Source organism: Glandiceps talaboti, chromosome 4, assembly GCF_964340395.1.
Source record: "Glandiceps talaboti chromosome 4, keGlaTala1.1, whole genome shotgun sequence".
Taxonomy (NCBI): Eukaryota; Metazoa; Hemichordata; class Enteropneusta; family Spengelidae; genus Glandiceps; species Glandiceps talaboti.
Window position 1 is genome coordinate 11,258,059 of NC_135552.1, and position 20,509 is coordinate 11,278,567.

Sequence of the window (20,509 nt, forward strand, 5' to 3'; positions counted from 1 at the left end):
ACGGATAGTAAACGATTTAAAATTAAAGTTTTCACACCCACTACTTCACAATAATACACAATCTCTCCAAGTGATACACTAGCAGGTGAAATTCTGAACTTCCTTTGCCTTAAGTTTGCACCTACGATACAGACATAGTCCAGTGGCGGTACAATCTTTATCTCAACACCCCCACCCCCTACTACCCCCATTCTCCAACCCAAACCTCTATCCCAATCTTAATACATTAGTAGCAAGTAATGCTCTAATGATACTTTGCATGTGCACCTGGGGTAGAAGTATAATGATATGGCGTGCAAGCTCTACTGTACAACCTCCCTCCCTCTCAATGAAATTAACCCCGTCTTGATATGCTAGTAGCAAGTAAAACTCAAAAGTCTGCACCCGAGGCAGCAGCACAGTGGAATGGTGTGAGTTCTCTTCTACACAACCCCTCCCCTCCCTCCCCCAATCTTAATACACTAATAGCAAGTTAAACTCAAAACTTACTTGGCATCAGCATCTGAGGCAGCAGCGTAGTGAAGAGGTGTACATTCTCTACTGTCCGTCTGGTTGACATTAGCACCCATTGCCACTAAAGACAAGACACATTGGTAGTGAACATTACCAGCTGCGTAGTGTAAAGGTGTCCTACCAAAGTTATCAGTCAGTGTAAAATCAGCACCACTACTCATTAATAAGTCAAGACATTCAACATTGCTGTCAAGAACAAAGGAAAGGAGTGTTAGTTACAACATTGTGCTTCACGGCTTTGTGAGTTTTATCAAACTGTTGAACCACAGGTGATTCATGTCTGATAAAGTTTACAGTTTGTGAATTACACTAATGTCAGATGGTGGGTGTGCATTCTCACATGCTGCACCCCGTCCATGGAATACACTGCCAATAGCTAACTCGTTCAAAAAGAAGTTAAAGACATATCTATTCTCCAGAGTGCAAGTTTGGTGTACTTGCAGTGTTCTCTGTGGCAGTACTTTCATGAGTATAGTGAGTGAAAGTGCAGCAGAAAACACTGCAAGCATGAGTGCTAATACACCCCCCCCCCCCAACATTAATTCTATATAATTCTAAAAAATTCTATAATATCATAACTAGGCAAAGCACATAACCTCGTGAAGCGTATATGAGGGTAGATCTATTTGTGACCGGCTGCCTCATCATGATATTGTAGATAGCGCCCTCAACGTGGAGAATGTGCATAGTATATAGAACGTGCATGCGTAGTCATTGTGCCGCAATGCATCCTTGGGTAAAACCACCCAAAAAACATTGCATAGTATAAAGGATGTGCATGCGTACTAGTCGTTGAGCTGCTACGTGAGCTATAATTTACGATATAGCAGTAGTCAAAAAAATTGTCAACATCACAAATAATCTATTAGTAAACCTGTAAAGGTATAAATGACTCACCCGCCACATGCTGCAGCATGTAAACACGTCCTACCACTGTCATCTGTTGCGTTTATCTCGTAACCTGTAATGAGGTTACAATTTTCATAGTAACCTTGTAATGTTAGATGTAGTGTTAGTCCTCACATGGCAAACACTCACACAGTAACCATACAATGTTAGACGTAGTGTTAAGTTCTCACATGGCAAACACTCACACAGTAAGCGTGTAATGTTAGATTTAGTGTAAGTTCTCAAAACACTGTGGAGTACTCATATTTACCATGTACTTTGTGTTAGGATTCTCATCAACAATAATGCAGTCTTCATTAACAACCAAAGTGACAATTTTACCACACAATCACTAATATTCTCAAAAGTGAAATAAAATTTCAAACAACACACACACACACACACACACACACACACACACACACACACACATAGACATATCATTGCATCTGTGCAATAAGTTCGCATTTGCTATATAACATAATAGCAGATACGACCTTATAGCACTGATGCGACGACATCAGACACACACAGAGTAACTTACCACATTCAAGTAACTTCTTACAACAGTCTACATAACCACTGAGACTAGCTAAGTGTAGAGGTAGCATGCCATTCACACCTTTCCTGCAAGGTCAAAGTTAAACATTATAATTTTAAATAACATATATTAGGAAGAAAACACTAATGCCCAAGGACATGAAAAACATACACAAAATATTACATACTACCTTTACATGGCAGAGGAACATGACATGAGCTTTCCATATTTTATATTTTAAATAAGTCTTTGTACTAAATTGTAGAACACATTCTTATCAAATAACATATTCGTCTGTGACAAATGGTTGGAATTGATTTTTTTAAAATTTTGATCGAGAAGATCAGGGTCAAATACAAAGACACTACCAAAAGGGTCATACCTGATACTACCAAACCAGAAAGACCATAGAGTTTCACTTACTTAGCATGATGTATTTTACATTACACAACTTTTTTTTGTTACGAATTACAGACGACATATGGCACTGATGTTAACACGCAATATGTTTTTTTTTCACAATGAACACAAATAAACAGTTTTGTGTTTGAATATTCCTTGTTTCCTCCAACAGTGATGTTGATTTGTGTTCACAATAAGATAAAATGTATCATTTTATAAGCTTGTGTGTTATAGGTGTTTGTATTTTGTTTTATGTAATTTGTAACAAAAAACCATGTGTGAGACATAAAAAACATTGTGCCTGAAACTCTAGTCACTCTGGTTTGGTAGTAATACAGGGACAGATACTATAGCTACTGTACTGGCCTAATTGAAACTCTATAGTCACTCTGGTTTTGGTAGTAATACAAGGACAGATACTATAGCTACTGCACTGGCCTAATTGAAACTCTATAGTCACTCTAGTTTGGTAGTAATACAGGGACAGATACTATAGCTATTGTACTGCCATTCTAAACCTACCTGTTGTGATTAGCTCCATTGTTGAGTAGAGTTCCTATCAATAATTCATGACCATATCTAGATGCTATATGTAGAGGTGTGTTATTATTCTTGTCAACCATGTCAACATGAGCACCTGTCAACAAATCAACAACATAAGAAGTCAGTTGTAATCTATACATCAACACACACAATGCTGGACTAGTGTAATAATGACCTGGTAATACTAGAACTCAGCTGTATAAATTCTACCTTGAGACCTTTTACTGTTGTGGATTTTGCCTCTGTCCTCTCCACAATAGCTTGTACATTTGAATTCTTAATTTTACTGTGGGCGCAAATTCTTACTTGGTTCTAAATCTATCCACTGTGACACACAATGTCAAGAGTGATCATACATGGTGTGAATATTCAAGTAATGAATGTTTATCGGGTACTACACTATACTGCATACATAATATTTATGGGAAGCATATACTGTTGTCATTAGAACTGGTATGCCTTAGCATGGATTTCTAAAACAGTACTGTAACACCAACTTGATGTACATTAGTACTAAGGTAGTTTATTCCAAGTTGTTCACATCACCTTTGGGATGACAATTTATCACTAACATTTTATGGCTTCATGTTCTAAAATGATCTGATAATCGACTTCAACTTGATCTATATTAGTACCATTGTAGCTTATTTTAAGTTTTTCAAAATAGCAATACTAGGTTAATATAAAAAGACAGTACATCACTAATTTTTATGGCTTTATGTTCTAAAATTATCAGCTTCATGTTACAACCTTTCTACAGGGACATAATGTGTGTACTGGAAGTGTTACATGTAATCTATATAATACTCAGACCTTCTAGATGCTACATACTTTTACACACAGTGTATACTTCAATCTTGTCTGCAAGGGACAGCTTGAGGGCAGAATGACACAACATATCTTACACTAAGTTACAGTCTAACTTGGCCATATGGATGAGGATTGGGTATTTATTTTGGAGTTTTAATTTATAAAACAATTTTATCATGGCTTCCTACTTGAAAAATCAATGTGAAACAGCATTGACCAAGTCTGAGTTTGTACTCAATACATTTGTTATTGTATAAATTGTACGTACAATAACAAACATTTTACACACTTATTGATCTTCTGCAATTTATTGAGTTACAAACAAGGGCTTGGAATATGTTGTTTCACATTAATTTTTCAAGTAGGAAGCCATTATAAAATTGTTTTATAAATTAAAACGCCAAAATAAGTACCCAATTCCCATCCATATGGCCACTTTAAGATAAGATATTGATGTTTAGTGGTAGCTGTTAGTCTCCCTTATGTTACATATACAAACTAGTAGGAATTCAACAAACCATTGGTTTACTTCACTTCACAGGTTATACCAGTTGAACAAACTGCCTTTATAGCACATTAACATGCTATAAACTAGTATGGTATCTGAAGTGAATGACATGTATCTGGATATGGGGTTGGGAGGGGGGGGGGGGGGTGGCCAAGGGTAGGTGGACACTGGCAAAAGGTTGGATTTTGATAGGAGAATGGTGGGTAGGTGGGTTAGGTGTTCAGTGTGGAGACAGGGATTTCATGAGCATTGCAATTGGGGGGTGGGGGGGGTGGGGTGGCTGAGGGTAGGTGGACACTGGCAAAAGGTTGAATTGGGTGAAGACAGGAGAATGGTGGGTATAGGTGGGTTAGGTGTTCGTTCAGGGTGGAGACAGGAATTTCTTGAGCATTGCAAGTCCCTGTTATCATCCATAGTAACAGCATTTGGCAGATACTACTATGGAAATCAAGATGTAGGCAAATTAAGATAGAAACACACAAAACTACTGTTCCATCATGTTGATGTAATGTAAGCCATCAATGGATATTTATGTAATAACACTAATAGAAAGGACTGAGGATGGTATCTCTGATGGCAAGTTTCATCTAGTGGCCAGTGATATAATAACACTCTCAGCAGAGTGATGTCTCTGATAATAAGGTAAATTTTCCTCTTGCTGTCATACATTCAGTGTATACAATATCTTGACTACAGGGTGAGTATATCCACAAAACCAAGGCACTCGTACATTGTATAAACTACTCCATGCAACAACAATAGTTTGTGTCTATCTTAGTTTGATTATAGCTTGATTTCCATAGTAGTGTATCAAAATATGCCAAGTAAACGGCGTAACGCTTGTTTTTTTTCTTCTTTTTTAACATAGGTTTGCATAAAGTTGCACAAGCAATAAGAGATATATTGTACCATAAGAATTTGTTTTTATAGGGATAATGGTATGTAGTAACCTCTTCACATTTAGAGATAGAAATAACGAAAAAAAAGGACAAAAAAATACATGCTGGCATTTGTGGTGGAGCATTTACTCACCCTTGCGTATAACAGACTGCAATGCTGAAGTTCAAGTGAAAAAAATTATCACAATATTTTCAAAAAAGTGATTTTTAAAATTATTGATTTTGATAAATTAAAGTATATATTAGGTCTAGCATAATACTGTAGGGATGCAGAAATAATGGCATGCTGTTTGGGTACTTTGGGACATGCTGGAAGTTATCTATGGGGCAAGACATTCCAGTGTGCAGGGGTATGAGGAATGCTGGCTAGAATCGATGGGCCGTGGCCATGTATACAGCTAGCAAATCCCTATGGTTTCTTTGGGCATGCTGGTCTGACAATACTCAAGACATGTAACGATCCCTATGTGCTTGTGGTAGTGATAGATGCAGGCACTAACAGAGAGGTTACTAACTAGTTTTAATATGGGATGCATCTCTGAACTTACATTTGATGATTTCTGCTATTGTGGTTTATCTGATATTAGCTACAGATGATCTCTGTTTTGTAGATCATTCCACATTACATTTGCCTGTCAGTGACTCTGGATGCTTTTATTCTAACAGATCTAGAACCAAGGTATTGAGTATATAGCTAGCATCATCCACAGTTCTACCTTCACTGAGTCAAATACTAGTCAACTCTCAGTCTTGTTGTGAATATAATCATATTGTTAACCACACACAAGCTAGATTGAATGTGTTCAAACAAAAAATATGGGGTTTTATACCCAATTTGTTGTACATTATGACAACACACATCTATGTCACATTCTGAGGTGCTCGAAATATGAATCAAAGCGTTTCAAATCATCATAATTTTTTCCTGATCATAAATTATGCTTGTGGAAATATTGTAACATTATTCCCAAATACTTTTTTTTCATTCAGCCAAAAACACTCGTGATCCAAGTGCTTTGTCACTACTTGTCTAGAAACAAGGCCCCTTAGATCACTCATATTTTCCTTGGCTGAACAACGACAAATACTGGGGAGTCATGTTGATGACTGTACACAGCTTGGCACAGGAAGAAATGTGGGTGATATATAGTAGCACTGAAGCCTTGGTTCTGGTCTAGTTGTATCTACTCTAGCTACCGTTTGACTACATATAACTGTCAAATTCCAAGCACTGTTTAATTCAAAAGCCAAGGCCGTATATTATCCTAAAGCTCACATTCTTAAGGTGGTTAGTTGACATTTTCAAGCAAATCTATTAACTGCATACTGGTGCAGATTATACCATTCTGTTGCAAATAAAAACCTCACAACAGTAAAACCCTTTGATAGATTCCAAATATACATCAGTGTTTTTGCTAAGGTTGGCAAGTAGGTAAAATCTACCTGAGTTTCAAAGTCACTTTACCAGGGTTCCAAAACAACACTATGGTAATCTGTATAAGAAACTCATACCAGTTTCACCTGATTTCTCCCTTGTCTGTTACTGGGGCTCTTAAACCTTAGCAAAAACACTGTAGATAGATACCACACAAGTGTGTGTGTGTGTGTGTGTGTGTGTGTGTGTGAGAGAGAGAGAAACAGACAGAGACAGAGACACAGACAGAGAACAAGAATGACAGAGAGAAACAGAGAGACAGAGACAGAGACAGAGACAGAGACAGAGAGTGTGTATGTGTATGTTGTACTTTTTCTCAAAATGCAAAACATAATTTCATAATTTCATACATTTTAAGGAATAAACCCCTGTAGGACAGCAAAGTTGAGACGAGCAAGCATCAAAATAACACCTACATCTCTATCCTTACCAAAACATCCAGAAGACATGCAATCATGATATAACTCTCTTTTTTTGGGGGGTTGAGGTTTTGAAATCACCCAGATTTAAGCAAACTATTCATGACCTTTCAAATCAAGAACATTTAGCTGGCAAATATTGTTGATAGGAATACATTACAAGTTATATTTCTTTCATATTTTTTTTTTTTATATCAGTTAAATTAACTTCATGTTGAAAAGAACTGATTAGATGAAGTCATATGATGCCTGTATCATGTTGATTGTATCAATACCCAGATGTGACCTAGTTGGCTGTATACAGAGAGATGTGACCTCAAACATCACCATGTGATAGGTTCATTTCATGCAGATATTTCTCATGGTGAACATGTGGTGATACATGAGGCATGGCTAAAAATACTAACATTGTCAATAATGAGTTAGCAGATGGTGTGTTAGAACACCGACCTGCTTTGACCACTAGTCTGCTATGGGGGACTAGGGGGGTTATCTGACAGTTGACGTTACTATTTTGTGGTCATGCAAATTTAGACTAGCATCAAAAGATATTCAGGATGGTCATCAGAATAGAGACGAAGAGTTGGTTGACTTGCGACTATAAATCACTCAAATGTTCAGTCTGCTACACAGAAATGGACAAGATTTTGTTGCTTGATTTATAACTACATGTATTAAACACGGCATTTTCAGGATGGCTATCAGAAATGGAGGGGAACAGTTGGTTGATCTGTCACTTAAATTTTAGTACCACAAGATTATAGTGGTTGATATTGTGACTACCGGTAATATAATACAATTTTCAGCAGAAATGTACATGACATGAAGCACAGAATTTTCAGGATGGCTATCGGAAATGGAAGGGAAGCATTGGTTCTGCACTATACACGAATGTAGAGACTATTTACCATGTTGTAGTAAGGTCTGTGACCGTGTAAATCGTCCATGGACTGCTGTCATGTGTAGTGGTGTTTTACCATCTTTACATTGTAGATTACAATCAGCACCATCATTAGCTAGTAGGTCTAAACACAAGGCACCATGGGTAGATGCAGCTGCTAAATGTAATGGACTCTGAAATACGAAACACACAGTATGGATTATTCAATAACCCTTTAAATGGCATGCTGGTATATGCACTATTGTGGAACTTATGGTGCTGGGGTCATACAAGTCTAATCTGAAGTATGACAACATGACATTCATCTGAAAGTTTACTTTTGAATGCCACACTAGTGTATACACTATCATGGACATTAAGGTGCTGGGGGTCACACAAGTCTATTCTGGAAATTAACGTTTATCTTTGAATGCCACACTAGTGTATACAGTATAATGGAAATTAAGGTTCTCAGCTGGGATCCCACAAGTCTACTCTGAAATATGAAAACATGGCATTTACCTGAAAGTTTATCTTTGAATACCATACTATCATGGAAATAAGGTGCTGGGGTCACAGAAGTCTACTCTGAATATGAAAACATGGCATTCATCTAAAAGTTTATCATTATTCACTTTGAATGCTAAGCTGGTGCCTAGTGTCATGGAAATTTGGATGCTAGGGCCATGCAATTTGAAAATGTACTTATATAAAAACATGGCATTCATCTAAAAGTTTGTTGTCCTTTACTTTAACCTTTTAATGGCATGCTAATGTATACACTATTAAACACTACATACATCATATATACAATCAAATGTCTCACCTGTCCCTTGTGATTGAGAGCATCCACTGATGCACCATATAGCAGTAATTCATTGACCACTACATCTTGACCATTGTGACATGCTACATGCATGGGTGTGTTGCCAAAGGCATTGGGAATGTCAATCTAGACAGAGATAAAAACAAAGTCAGATTGTTAAACCTAGAATATGCAACAGAAAAAAACCCCTGACACTTTACAGCTGTTATTCTGTTCAAGAAAACTCCAATCCATTCTGTTAAAATGCAGAAAAAAATCAGGGGTCATTTTTGAAATGGAGGTCTAAATGATATCAAAATTATGCCATTTTAGAATCCAATATGGCGTCAATTACTGTATTGTAACCCTATGGAAAAGACCCCCTTGGGAGAAAGAGGATTAACCGCCACTCGTTATAAAAGAAAGTATATCAAGATCTGCCAGTGAGGGCGCTACTCTTGTGGCAATGAAGACTGTTCCTTAGTCTTTGTCTCATCTAATATCTGTTCTCAAGAGTATGAAGTCGTTTCTGGTGATCAGTGTTTAGTTTACTCTTTATTGTAATTTAAATCTGTTTTATTTTGCTGTATTTTTTTTTTATCTATGTGAAGGATTCTGAATAAGGAGATTGTTATTGTGACACTTACTGAAATACCCATATCAAGGAATAGTTTGACTACACTAATTTGTCCACTTGCTGCTGCTGCATGTAATGATGTGTACTGTTTCTTGTCCTTGCACTTTATGTCAGCTCCATGATGTATCAGTTTCTTCACTATGTCCACATGACCTGCATAGGATGGAAACAAATCAAAGTTTTACTGTTATCATTTTGGGATATCATTGAATTATTATGTTTCAATACTAGATGTTTTAGATTACAAGAATTAAGTTACTCGTCATAATTTGAAAAAATGATGCAAGCTCCATCCCACATGATTGATGGATTGTCAGAAAGTTGATTACTGCAGCAGAGATTGAAACAATGTTAACAGAATCGATAGATTTAGCTATTTTAAACATTATTAGTTTAAAAGTTCCTTCTTAAGGATAATTTTTTTTTGGCCAAGTGTTCATTAATCATTTAAAGGACATCGGGACAATATAAATACATTAACTTGTCATACACAACTGACATGGCCATCAAGATAACATAACTACATATATATATGCTGTCACTTACCCATATATGATGCCCAATGCAGGGATCTCCTATCTCGTTTATCAAAGGCATTGATGCTAGCTCCCTTGGATAAGAGCAACTCCACCATCTAGACAAGAAAAATAGAGTGGTTCTATAAATAGATTGTAGGGCAAAGGTCAGATATTACCAGTACATTTGAAGCAAGAAGTGAAAGTCTCTTTTTTTTCATAATTTCTGTATATGCAGTATCACATATCTCAAAGTTTTTTTTTTTTTTTTTTTTTTTTAAAGTGTGTTAGAATTGTTTTCAGCGATTTTTTATACAGATATATACAAAAATACAAACGTATAATTCTACAGATTTCCAAAAAATGGAATTCTGCATATCTCAAAGTTTATAATCCAGTATTGGTGTAACTGTGTTTCAAACATACTTTTCTTCATAAACACATACAGAACCCCTCATATCTACCAGTACATCTATTTTACAGTTTGCGGATATTGAAAAAAACCCACCTAAGTCATCAAAATCTGTATTGTTCATATTCTAAACACAAATACGTATTTATTTCAGATTTTTATTCATAAAACAACTTTACTATGTTTTCCCACTTGAAAAATGAATGTGAAATGGCATATAAAAAGTCCTTGTTTGTAACTCAATAAATCCAAAAAAAATTAAACCATGCATACAATGTTTGTTACTGTACATACATATTTTTTTTTGCAATTTATTTTCAGGTTATTTACAAGTCGTGTCTTCTTTACCTTTGCACTGTCAACCAAATTAAAATACACCTGACATGTCCTAAATTACCATTCCATAGTATTATTCATGTGTCAACATAAATATGTTTACAGTATTCAAATTTGTTATAGAACTATATAGCCTTGTAATTATCTATTGTGGATGAAATATACATACATCTTTTGTAGGACTGTGTATAGAACATTTACATATCACAGATATCTACCGTACATGTATTATATATAGACAGTACCTTACAAGTATTGATTGTGTCTGGGTGCATTAGACAGTTGAAATTAGAGTGAGTGACACATGACACTCCAAAGCCTACAAACATGGAGAATCTAATTTGATTTTCAATCCATATCATGGTCAGTACATGTGGGCGAGGGATAGTTAGACCGACATGTGCTGGGGATATAGGACTTATTAGGTATTCCAGACATTGGGGAAATTACAATGTAATTGAACACAAATGTCAATTATTGAACCTAATCTAAGAACTCCACTTGAATCAAATACTAGTTTTGGCCAATAAAATTGGTCATGTATATACAACATTACACACATCTCAATTCAACTGCTTGTCCTATTTCCCTAATTGCCAAATAAATCTTTTTTTTTCTTCAGGATTTCAAATTTGATTAGTCTGACTGAATATTTATACATAATCTCTGACTTTGGACAATCATGTACATGTGTATGCTTAGAAACTTGTTCACTGTCCTTATCACAAAAATGATCAATGTCACTGAAAATCTGTAGTAACTCTCTGACTTTGGACCATAAAGTACATAGTATGCTTAAATTTTTTTTTGCTGTCATTATCTAAATCAATTTCTGTGACTGAAAATATATAGTAGGTCTTTGAATTCTGAAATTGGACCACTATATACATTTGTATGCTTAGAATCTTGTTCACTGTTGTTATCACAAAATTTATTCACGTCACAGCAGATTTGCAGTTACAATAATCTCTGAAATTTTAGGACTACCATACTCAAGAAACGTCTAACTATTCTTTTGCTTCAATAACGCTTATCTGTATTTTTAAGGTATACGTGTCAGGTTAGTCTCTGAATTGGAATCATTCTGCTGTTCTTGGCCTTTAGAAACATGCTGCAGTATTTTCATACCCAAGAAACGTCTGAATGATTCTTCACTGACAGTCTTATCTGCATTTAGGTACGTGTAGGTTTGTACACATTTAAGTAATCCCTTGGCTGTACCTCTGCGTGTTCATTATAGGAAATTACATGTATTTTCTCTTTGCAAATGGTATATGTTTGTAATAGGCCTTTCCAAAATTTGCCATGGTGGCGCTCTACTTCCTGTCTGTGTGTGTACCTTGAGGGTATACATGGTATATAGGTTATTCAGTTAATCATAGAGCACTGCTGCTTTCCTCTATGTCTGATGATACAAAGAACATCCCTGATTTACACTTCTACAGAATACCAAGATGGTACCGGTACTATAAGGCAATGATACCCCCAACTTGAGCGAGGGCGCTGTATTCTCAATTTCCTGTTGGCAGTCTGGAATGCCCTATATAGTACAGATATATTATACAGTATGTAAGCTATCTGAGCTTAATTTAGTGTACATTTATAAAGTTAATTACAATCCTTCTTAGTGTCACGGCATTTTGAAAAGCTCTCTTACTAAAAAAAATCCCATCAGTCATTTAAAATTTAAAATGATTTCCAGAATGTAAAGTCCCTTTTTTAATATTCAATTAATGAAATCAAGAATAGAAATCTTTGTATGGTATTTTCCTCTTGATGTGTATTTTTAGTGACAATTACTGTCCACATGCAAATGTTTGCAAGACTTTGTTACTCTTCACACTATTCATGTGTACAGGAAAAATGGCGTTGTATTTCCTTTCATTTTGATTAGGAAGATCTATTTTTATTTCTATGTTTTTCATCGTAAGGCACGATCAATTAATTTTTTTGTTTGCCATCTGTGTGCGGGGTAGGTTTGTCAGTAGATTGAGAAAAAAATAAACACATTTAGCTATGTTTAAAATTTTCACGGAAGACTGTACTTTATACTAATTGTAAATGGAAAGACTGTTCAAATATCTTCATAATAACTACACATATATCTAAATAGTTGTTTAAGACAATCAAACTTTGGATACTGACATTTATATTTCAATGATATAGTAGGTACATACAGAAAATGAATCCCCAGAAGAGTGAATATTTCATGACATGCTAGCATTGGTTTTTTTTCAGTGTTTTTTTTTTGTCCTTGTCTCCCTGGTAGGTTTTATGGAAATTCAATGACGGCAAACAAAGTATTTAGAATTGATGGCACCTAACACCTTTAGAAGGATGGGTTTGTTGGTTTGTTAAAAAAATAAAAAGAAACACTGAGTGTGTACATGTTGGTGATGTTTTCAATTTATATCATATTTGTAACAGTCTCATTGCCTCTTTACCATCAGTAATGGTGTGTGGTCTTTTGTAGAACCTGTATTACCTCTGTACAATTATGTATTTGTATTTGTATACATTGTATGTCTGTGTAAAAAATAACTGGCTCAAAATTTTTTTTAAATTATCATTTTCTGAGGTCCTATAGAGGGAATTATTTTTTAACATTGTAGATCAGATTCTAGAAATCTTGGTACCTGTAATAGCATTTTACCTCATTCTAGAGGGTCAAAATAGAACAAGATGGTTGACTTATTCTCATGTGTACCTATAGTACTGCAGGTGTAGTGTGTGGAACAGAAGTTATAGTGTCAACCAAGAAATTGAATAGTCCCTATTTTCATGACAAACCTTGGGCCTAGGGATAGAATGCTATTGCAGGTATCAAGAATTGTAGGGTCTGTCAGGTCATAGAAAACACAAATAAATAACGACGATTAACCCTACAAAATACTGATTGTTGACTTACCTCCATATGTCCATTAAATGCTGCATGATGTAGACTAGTTCTTCCTTGCCTATCACTGACATTCACATTGGTCAATTGAGGAATTATCAACTCGGCACATTTCACGGAATTGTTGGCGGCAGCAACATGGAGAGGAGTTTGCCAGTTTTTGTCTCTGGCATTCACATCAGCATTGTGTTTCAACAGTACTTTGACAACCTCCTAACAAAGAAAAACACACAGACAGACAAGCATTTTGGTTTAACAGTACTTTGACAACCTCCTAACAAAGTAAAATACACAGACAGACAAGCATTTTGGTTTAACAGTACAAGCATTGTGGTTTAACAGTACTTTGACAACCTCCTAACAAAGTAAAATACACAGACAGACAAGCATTTTGGTTTAACAGTACAAGCATTGTGGTTTAACAGTACTTTGACAACCTAGTAACAAAGTAAAACACACAGACATATATTAGCATTGTGGTTTAACAGTATTTTCACAACCTAGTAACAAAGTAAAACACAGACAGATATTAGCATTGTGGTTTAACAGTACTTTGACAACCTCCTAACAAAGTAAAACACACAGACAGACAAGCATTGTGGTTTAACAGTACTTTGACAACCTAGTAACGTAAAGCACACAGACAGATATTAGCAGTGTGTGCCAACTATGCTTAATTAAACACTGTCGCCAATAAATAATTTCTGAGTAGAAAACTCTTATACTTTAATTGCATTGAATGCATCTTTAATGACATTAGTCTATTGTCAACACATACTGATTTTGGACTGATTTCAATGGTGTTTTTTAGACAGGTGATAAGATCTCTGACATACTGGGATATGTAAGTTAAAAGTCAAATTATGTGGCATTGGTAATTTTCTTTTGTCAATATCAGTGATATCAGATGAGGAAATGTAATGTAATAGGAAATCTATAATTGCAACTTTTTTATTATTATTTGTACTCTGATTTCGTGTTTTATTCAGAAGAGATTGGTAAGGGAAATGAAGAACTCAAGATTGGTTAGACTTAAGAGAACAAATTAATTGTATGCTCTAACATTTTCTAAAACGATGCAATATTTTGCTTTGAAAGATGTACAATGTAACAATTGCGCTTTCAAGTATCAAGTTGTTATTTTGAACAAGACAGCATCACCATAGCAACCCTGCAGGACTGTCAATTTGATGCTTCATCAACACACATTAATATGTAGTGTTGCACCCAACATTTGATATTTCCCTATCTCTAACTACCTAAGTGGAGATTTACAAGAAAAAAATGTATCTTTCATACTGATTACCCTAGCAACCAGAACATCATGGGCACTGATCTAGTGTTTTTTACCATGTTGATAAAAAAGATGAAATCTCCATGTACCCTTAACCAACTTCTTGTAACCTACCGAACATTTCCATAACAGCCATCCTATTATTATGCAAATTACAAACATCAATTTTTATCATACAGAAAACTACTGCAGGTACAATACATATCAAATACCTGTAATGTTTCCACGTATATTTCCATGACAACAACCCTATTATTATGCAAATTACATAAACATGTCAATTTTGTTCAAGTGGAAAATACTGCAGGTACGATACATGTGAAATACACTGTAATATTTGCATACACTTTAACTGTAAGTTGTAACAGTTGCCGTGTGATATTGCAGCTCTATCCAACTCTCGATTTCCTCTTTATTAACATACAATATAAGTACATGCATAAAGACATTAGTATCTAATGAACCACAATCAACCTTCGCTCAGCTAAAGAAAATGTGATTGCAATAATGGGGCTTGCTGTCTTTTATGGCTAATACTATTGACTAAAAAATGTACCTTCATCCAGCAAAAGTCATGGGAAAATATCTAAGATTTCAAATAAAGTGTGTATAACGTACAATGTCTTTTCTAGCCTAGAAACTTAGTTAATATGCAGCTTGAAAATGCTTGCCAGAAAAATCAGCCAGTATGTCATGTATGCCAAATGTCCAAGTCTCTGACTTATGTCTTTTTCCAAATTTATTTGTTGCTTTATATACAAATGCAACACAACTATATAAAAGACACAGAAACTTAAAGAATACATCCTGACAAAAAATTCAGTGGTCAATCAATTTTGATCCAAATAAACTCAGTTTACCAAGTCAATAAGTGGACTCTGGGCTATGTTTGTCAGAACATTGAAATAGAATTGCTGACACTACAAAGACACAATAGATTAATTACCTCACTCCTTGATGCACATGCTCTGTGTAGAGGTGTCAACCACCTGTTATCTTTGGTATTTACCCTAGCACCTGCAAAATATAAATGTGATTTGTCAAAAACATTTCCCAAAAGGATCCACGAATTGATGTCATAAATGTACCATATTATTCAAAACCTAAACACACATCGACATTTGTATATTCAATGTCATTCTCTTCACATTATTTAAGGACTTTGAGTATATCATTATAGCTTTAATAGCAAAACTGATAACAAACCTGGTGAACAAGGAGGAGTAAAGTTGGTTGGGTTTGGGACTCAGAATGTAAGATACGTTGTGTTGCACTACCCAGAGTCACCAGCCTACTCTATCTATGAAAGGGGTTGAACGACGTGTGAAGGCACCCTTTCAAAACATGCTTTACAGACTGGGGTGGGACTTGAACCCTCCAAACTCCAAAGCGATGAACTGCCACCTGTCACAAGCTAGGTCGACATCCATTAATCCTACCACACTACCAACCAGGCTACCCAAGCTGACATCCATCAGTCCTACCACACTACCAACCAGGCTACCCAAGCTGACATCCATCAATCCTACCACACTACCAACCAGGCTACCCAAGCTGACATCCATCAGTCCTACCACACTACCAACCAGGATACCCAAGCAGACATCCATCAGTCCTACCACACCACCAACCTGGCTACACACAGGCTGTAAATTTCCCAACTTCCCATACACAATTATCTTTTAACATATGGGAAACTACAAATATGCAAATTTTAAGTGATTTTTCCCAAATAAACACCATTTAAACACAGGTTTTTGATTCAAGATTAATTTTCAAAATAAGCATCATATCAAATGATAATAATTACCTAATAACATGAATTTTTTTTTACCAAAACTAAAATATTTTGTACAAAATAATGCATGCATCCATACACTAGTAACAATACACTGTAAACCATGATATTTTTGCCACCAGTAAAACTTTGTGTCTTTGCAGTCTTCAACTAGTTCTCAAAGATTACTGTTTACTAATTACCAGACCGGTACTCGTGTTCAACAAGGCATTGTAATCACTACTTATTTTTGCGTGTTATATTTTCCAGCGAAATAGGCAGAAAGATAAATTTGGATGAAAATGTCCAGGTTTTACAGTACTTCATTGATGCATGTACATCTGCTGAATATCCTTTTTTACAATGTAAAATCTATACATTTATCAATAGGACTGAAATATCAATAAGCCATGAAAATCAGAAACATATTACTTTATTTCATTTGATTTCAGAGATGGTACCTTGGAATCAAATAACAATTTCTCCCAATTATAATATTATTACTATATTGAACACATCTCACAATATAAATATATACATGAAAGACATCAGAATTTAATATTTGTCTGTATAGAACTTAGAAGTATTGATAAAAATAACTATCATAAATTGAGAGTATACATGTACATATTCTATCATTCTCATGCTATTGTCAATCCACACCACCGTTTCCTTAGATCATCTTGACAGCACAATGGTTTCAAAATCCTTGACAAAATCTCAAATACAGAATATGTTCCTTCAAAATTATGCTTTTATATCAACCAAGTTATATGAATACAAGAAACATATGGTTCTTACCGCTTTGGATCAACAAGTCTACAATTTCTGCTTCTCCGCAGTACGCCGCTGCATGCAGTGGGGAACGTCTCTCCATATCCTACAATGGAAGATTGATATTGATAAAGACAAGGGTAAAACTCCTACATACGTCAATAGAGAGATAGATGTTGACAACTGCATAGTCTTGTACATGTAGGGTGAGCTTCACGTTGGTCAGCAGATACCCTGGGGGCACAATATGACATAATCCAACCATCTTTCAACAATGGGTCATTCTATTTAATACAGGGGTAGTATTCTCTCATTGCAGACAAGTCACTGGACACGCCAAATCAATACATGATGTGGAGACATGAGTTAATTCAACAGGATGATGGATGCATGTTGGTTGTGAAATAGCATGGGTACGGGTTAGGAATATAGTCTTTAGGTTAAAAATAGAAACGTAGATTTTCACAGAAAGCATATAACTTTAATTAAAGTGGCAATATGGATGAGGATTGGGTATTTATTTTGGATTTCTAATTTGTAAAAATTTTTATTTAAATCCCTACTTGTAAAACCAATGTGAAACAACATTGACAAAACTCTACATGATTTGTTTTTTTTACTAAATACACTGCAAGATTATAATAAATGTCTAAGATATTAATTCTTGTATGTACAATAACAAACATTTTTACACATCTTTCAGCTTTTTGTATTATACTAAGTTGTAAAACAAGGACTTGGCATATGTTATTTCACATTGATTTTTTCAAGTAAGAAGCCATGATGAAATAGATTTTAAAATTAAAAATTCGCTTTAACAGATGTACATTGTACATGTGCCTGCTGTTTTGACATTTTTTTGTTTTTTGTTTGTTTTTACTTCACAATACACCCAGAGTAGACTACATGTACATGTATATCATGTAATTATTTATTTTGATATTTCAATCCACAATGGTCAAAAGTAAAATATACCAATTCAACATTTATAATCAATCAATTAACACCTGATGCTAATATAAGAACAAAAGTGTTTTCTGTTTGTTCTTGACAGTGTTCATATTGAACCTTAATTGCACTCATGAAAACTTTTCCTATATCCTCAATAAAACGATGCTTTCATTCAATAGGGAACTTGCAATCCAGACTGAGCATGCTCAGACGCAAAGGACCATGGAATTATCTGTGGTTATCGTAATACCTAATCTGGAGCTACCGATTAAAAAAACCTTCCACAATGGTCTGGGTAACTATGAATTGATCATTCATGGTTGCAAACAATGTAACAGTATTGTTTACAATACTAATTCATTAGTATTTATTATCACATTTCCCATGATGCAACATTCAACATGGCAGGTTTGCAAGTTCCCTATTCTGCTTGCTTTGTAACACTGCACACAGGACACACAAATATCATTTCATTGTTCAAGATTTATCGCTGGAAATGTCATAATATTATGACATTGTACACTGAAGTAGAACAGTACTGTCATTTGTACTATACTAGTACATACGTTAAAATTCAGCTGAGATTTCACTTTTCATGGTTCAGTGACAAACTGCCAATACTGATGTTTTCTTAGCAAAGCAGTGAAAAGATTCATCACCAGTTGAGACGTAGATAAAGCATAACAATTTCTTCAAACACACACACACTTGTAAAACTGACATGATTTGAATAATACATCACAGCAGGGTTTGAATTTAACTTCTTTGGGTTTCTTCATCAGACTTTAATACATGTAGTCAAGTAAACTGTTTCAGCGATAACCGTATTGATTTCTGTTTACAGTCTGCAAGACAACCACCTTAAAAAAATTGTAGTAGTCTATGTGTCTTGGACTGCTGTTGTGGTAGTCTAGATAAAATTGTTGGTAGGCTGAGACTAAGGCTACGTGTCTTGGTCTGTTGTATTTTTAAGCCAAGCAATTGACAGTTTACAATACTATCTTATCCATAAAGAACTGCAATAATTGTAGCGTTTGATGTGATTTTGAGGGGTTTTTCTTCTGTTTTTCTGAGTAACCTGAATCAAACGCTACAATCCCTGTATCATAAACACAAATACATGTAGATGAGATCAGGCTGAAAACATGAGCGAGATGTCAGCATACTGCCCATTTCAAAATGCTGCATGCGTTGCTACATTTGCTGATTTCGATGGAATTGGGGTACCTCTGAACACTTCTTGGGTCTTGAAGGCTCCGTAATTAATGTTGGTGTTTGGAAATGTCCGATTTTTCTGCTAAATTACGCCTTATCTGCCCAAAAATCAATTTTTGGCAGCTAAGGCGTAATTTAGCAGAAAAATCCACCCAACTTTGCAATTCCAATCTGAATCGCTTGCATCTATTTGTGTTTTATGTTATAGGAATTTTAGCATTTGATTTGGGTTAAACAATTAACATCGGAACGAAAAAAGGCACAAAAACAGAAGAAAAAACCTTCAAAATCACATCAAACGCTCCAAATATTGCAGCTACATGTAATCCATAAACATCCAAATTTTCACATGACTTATATATTAATCATAAAGTAAATGGAGAGGATTTTCCGACTTCCTTTCCCCTCATCTAAAAGTAAGCACACATGGTGTATTAGAATGCCAAATTGGATCACCACGCTGTCTGTATTCCAACGTCCTTTCTAACTAAACCATTTAACATGTGAGTGGAGGTATAAATCGTAACGATACCGCACATGTACATTGTAGTTGTAGATTCTAAACTATAAATGTAGCTACATAAACATCCATATTTTCACATCAGGATTACTAATGGTTTATTAATGATATAATGTAAATTCATAGGCGATTTTCCAACTTTCTTGAAATAAGCAGACATGGTATATTACCATTAGAATGCATGAGTTAGGCTACCATACAAGGTAGATTCCTTTACAATGCAGAAGTTAGGCCACCATACAAGGTAGATTCCTTTACAATGCAGAAGTTAGGCCACCATACAAGGTAGATTGGTGATTAATAGTAATGATGAATGGTGGCAATAATGAGAGCATAATAGCACTGAAAGGTCACAATGTTGGCCTTGCTGGGTAATTTTTATCATCTTTACATGTACCTCTCCCCTCCTCTGACCATTTCATTCAAGGTCTATTCAGAACTCTGCACAGTAGGAATAGATTGGCACAATGGAAAACGGAAATTGATTCTTTTTGAACATTCAGAATCTAAAATGGTGAAAACCGCTGACATTCCGGAGT

General features: G+C 35.2%; 1 protein-coding gene across 7 annotated transcripts in view; it reads right to left on the reverse strand.

Annotated features, from left to right (window-relative positions):
* Window positions 1-20,509, reverse strand: part of LOC144434679 (serine/threonine-protein phosphatase 6 regulatory ankyrin repeat subunit C-like) — a 50,614-nt gene that overhangs the window by 9,927 nt on the left and 20,178 nt on the right. For 3 of the 7 annotated variants that reach the window (XM_078123190.1, XM_078123185.1, XM_078123192.1), the window contains 12 exons: window positions 17,312-17,390; window positions 15,680-15,750; window positions 13,452-13,652; window positions 9,827-9,914; window positions 9,291-9,433; window positions 8,665-8,790; window positions 7,867-8,032; window positions 5,238-5,261; window positions 2,867-2,981; window positions 1,946-2,028; window positions 1,411-1,504; window positions 490-699 (listed from right to left, as the gene is read on the reverse strand). In XM_078123190.1, coding sequence (XP_077979316.1) covers window positions 490-699; window positions 1,411-1,504; window positions 1,946-2,028; window positions 2,867-2,981; window positions 5,238-5,261; window positions 7,867-8,032; window positions 8,665-8,790; window positions 9,291-9,433; window positions 9,827-9,914; window positions 13,452-13,652; window positions 15,680-15,750; window positions 17,312-17,390 — 1,400 coding nt within the window. The remainder of the gene's footprint in view (window positions 1-489; window positions 700-1,410; window positions 1,505-1,945; window positions 2,029-2,866; window positions 2,982-5,237; window positions 5,262-7,866; window positions 8,033-8,664; window positions 8,791-9,290; window positions 9,434-9,826; window positions 9,915-13,451; window positions 13,653-15,679; window positions 15,751-17,311; window positions 17,391-20,509) is intronic. The other 4 variants (XM_078123191.1, XM_078123186.1, XM_078123187.1 and 1 more) reach the window with 3 other exon arrangements.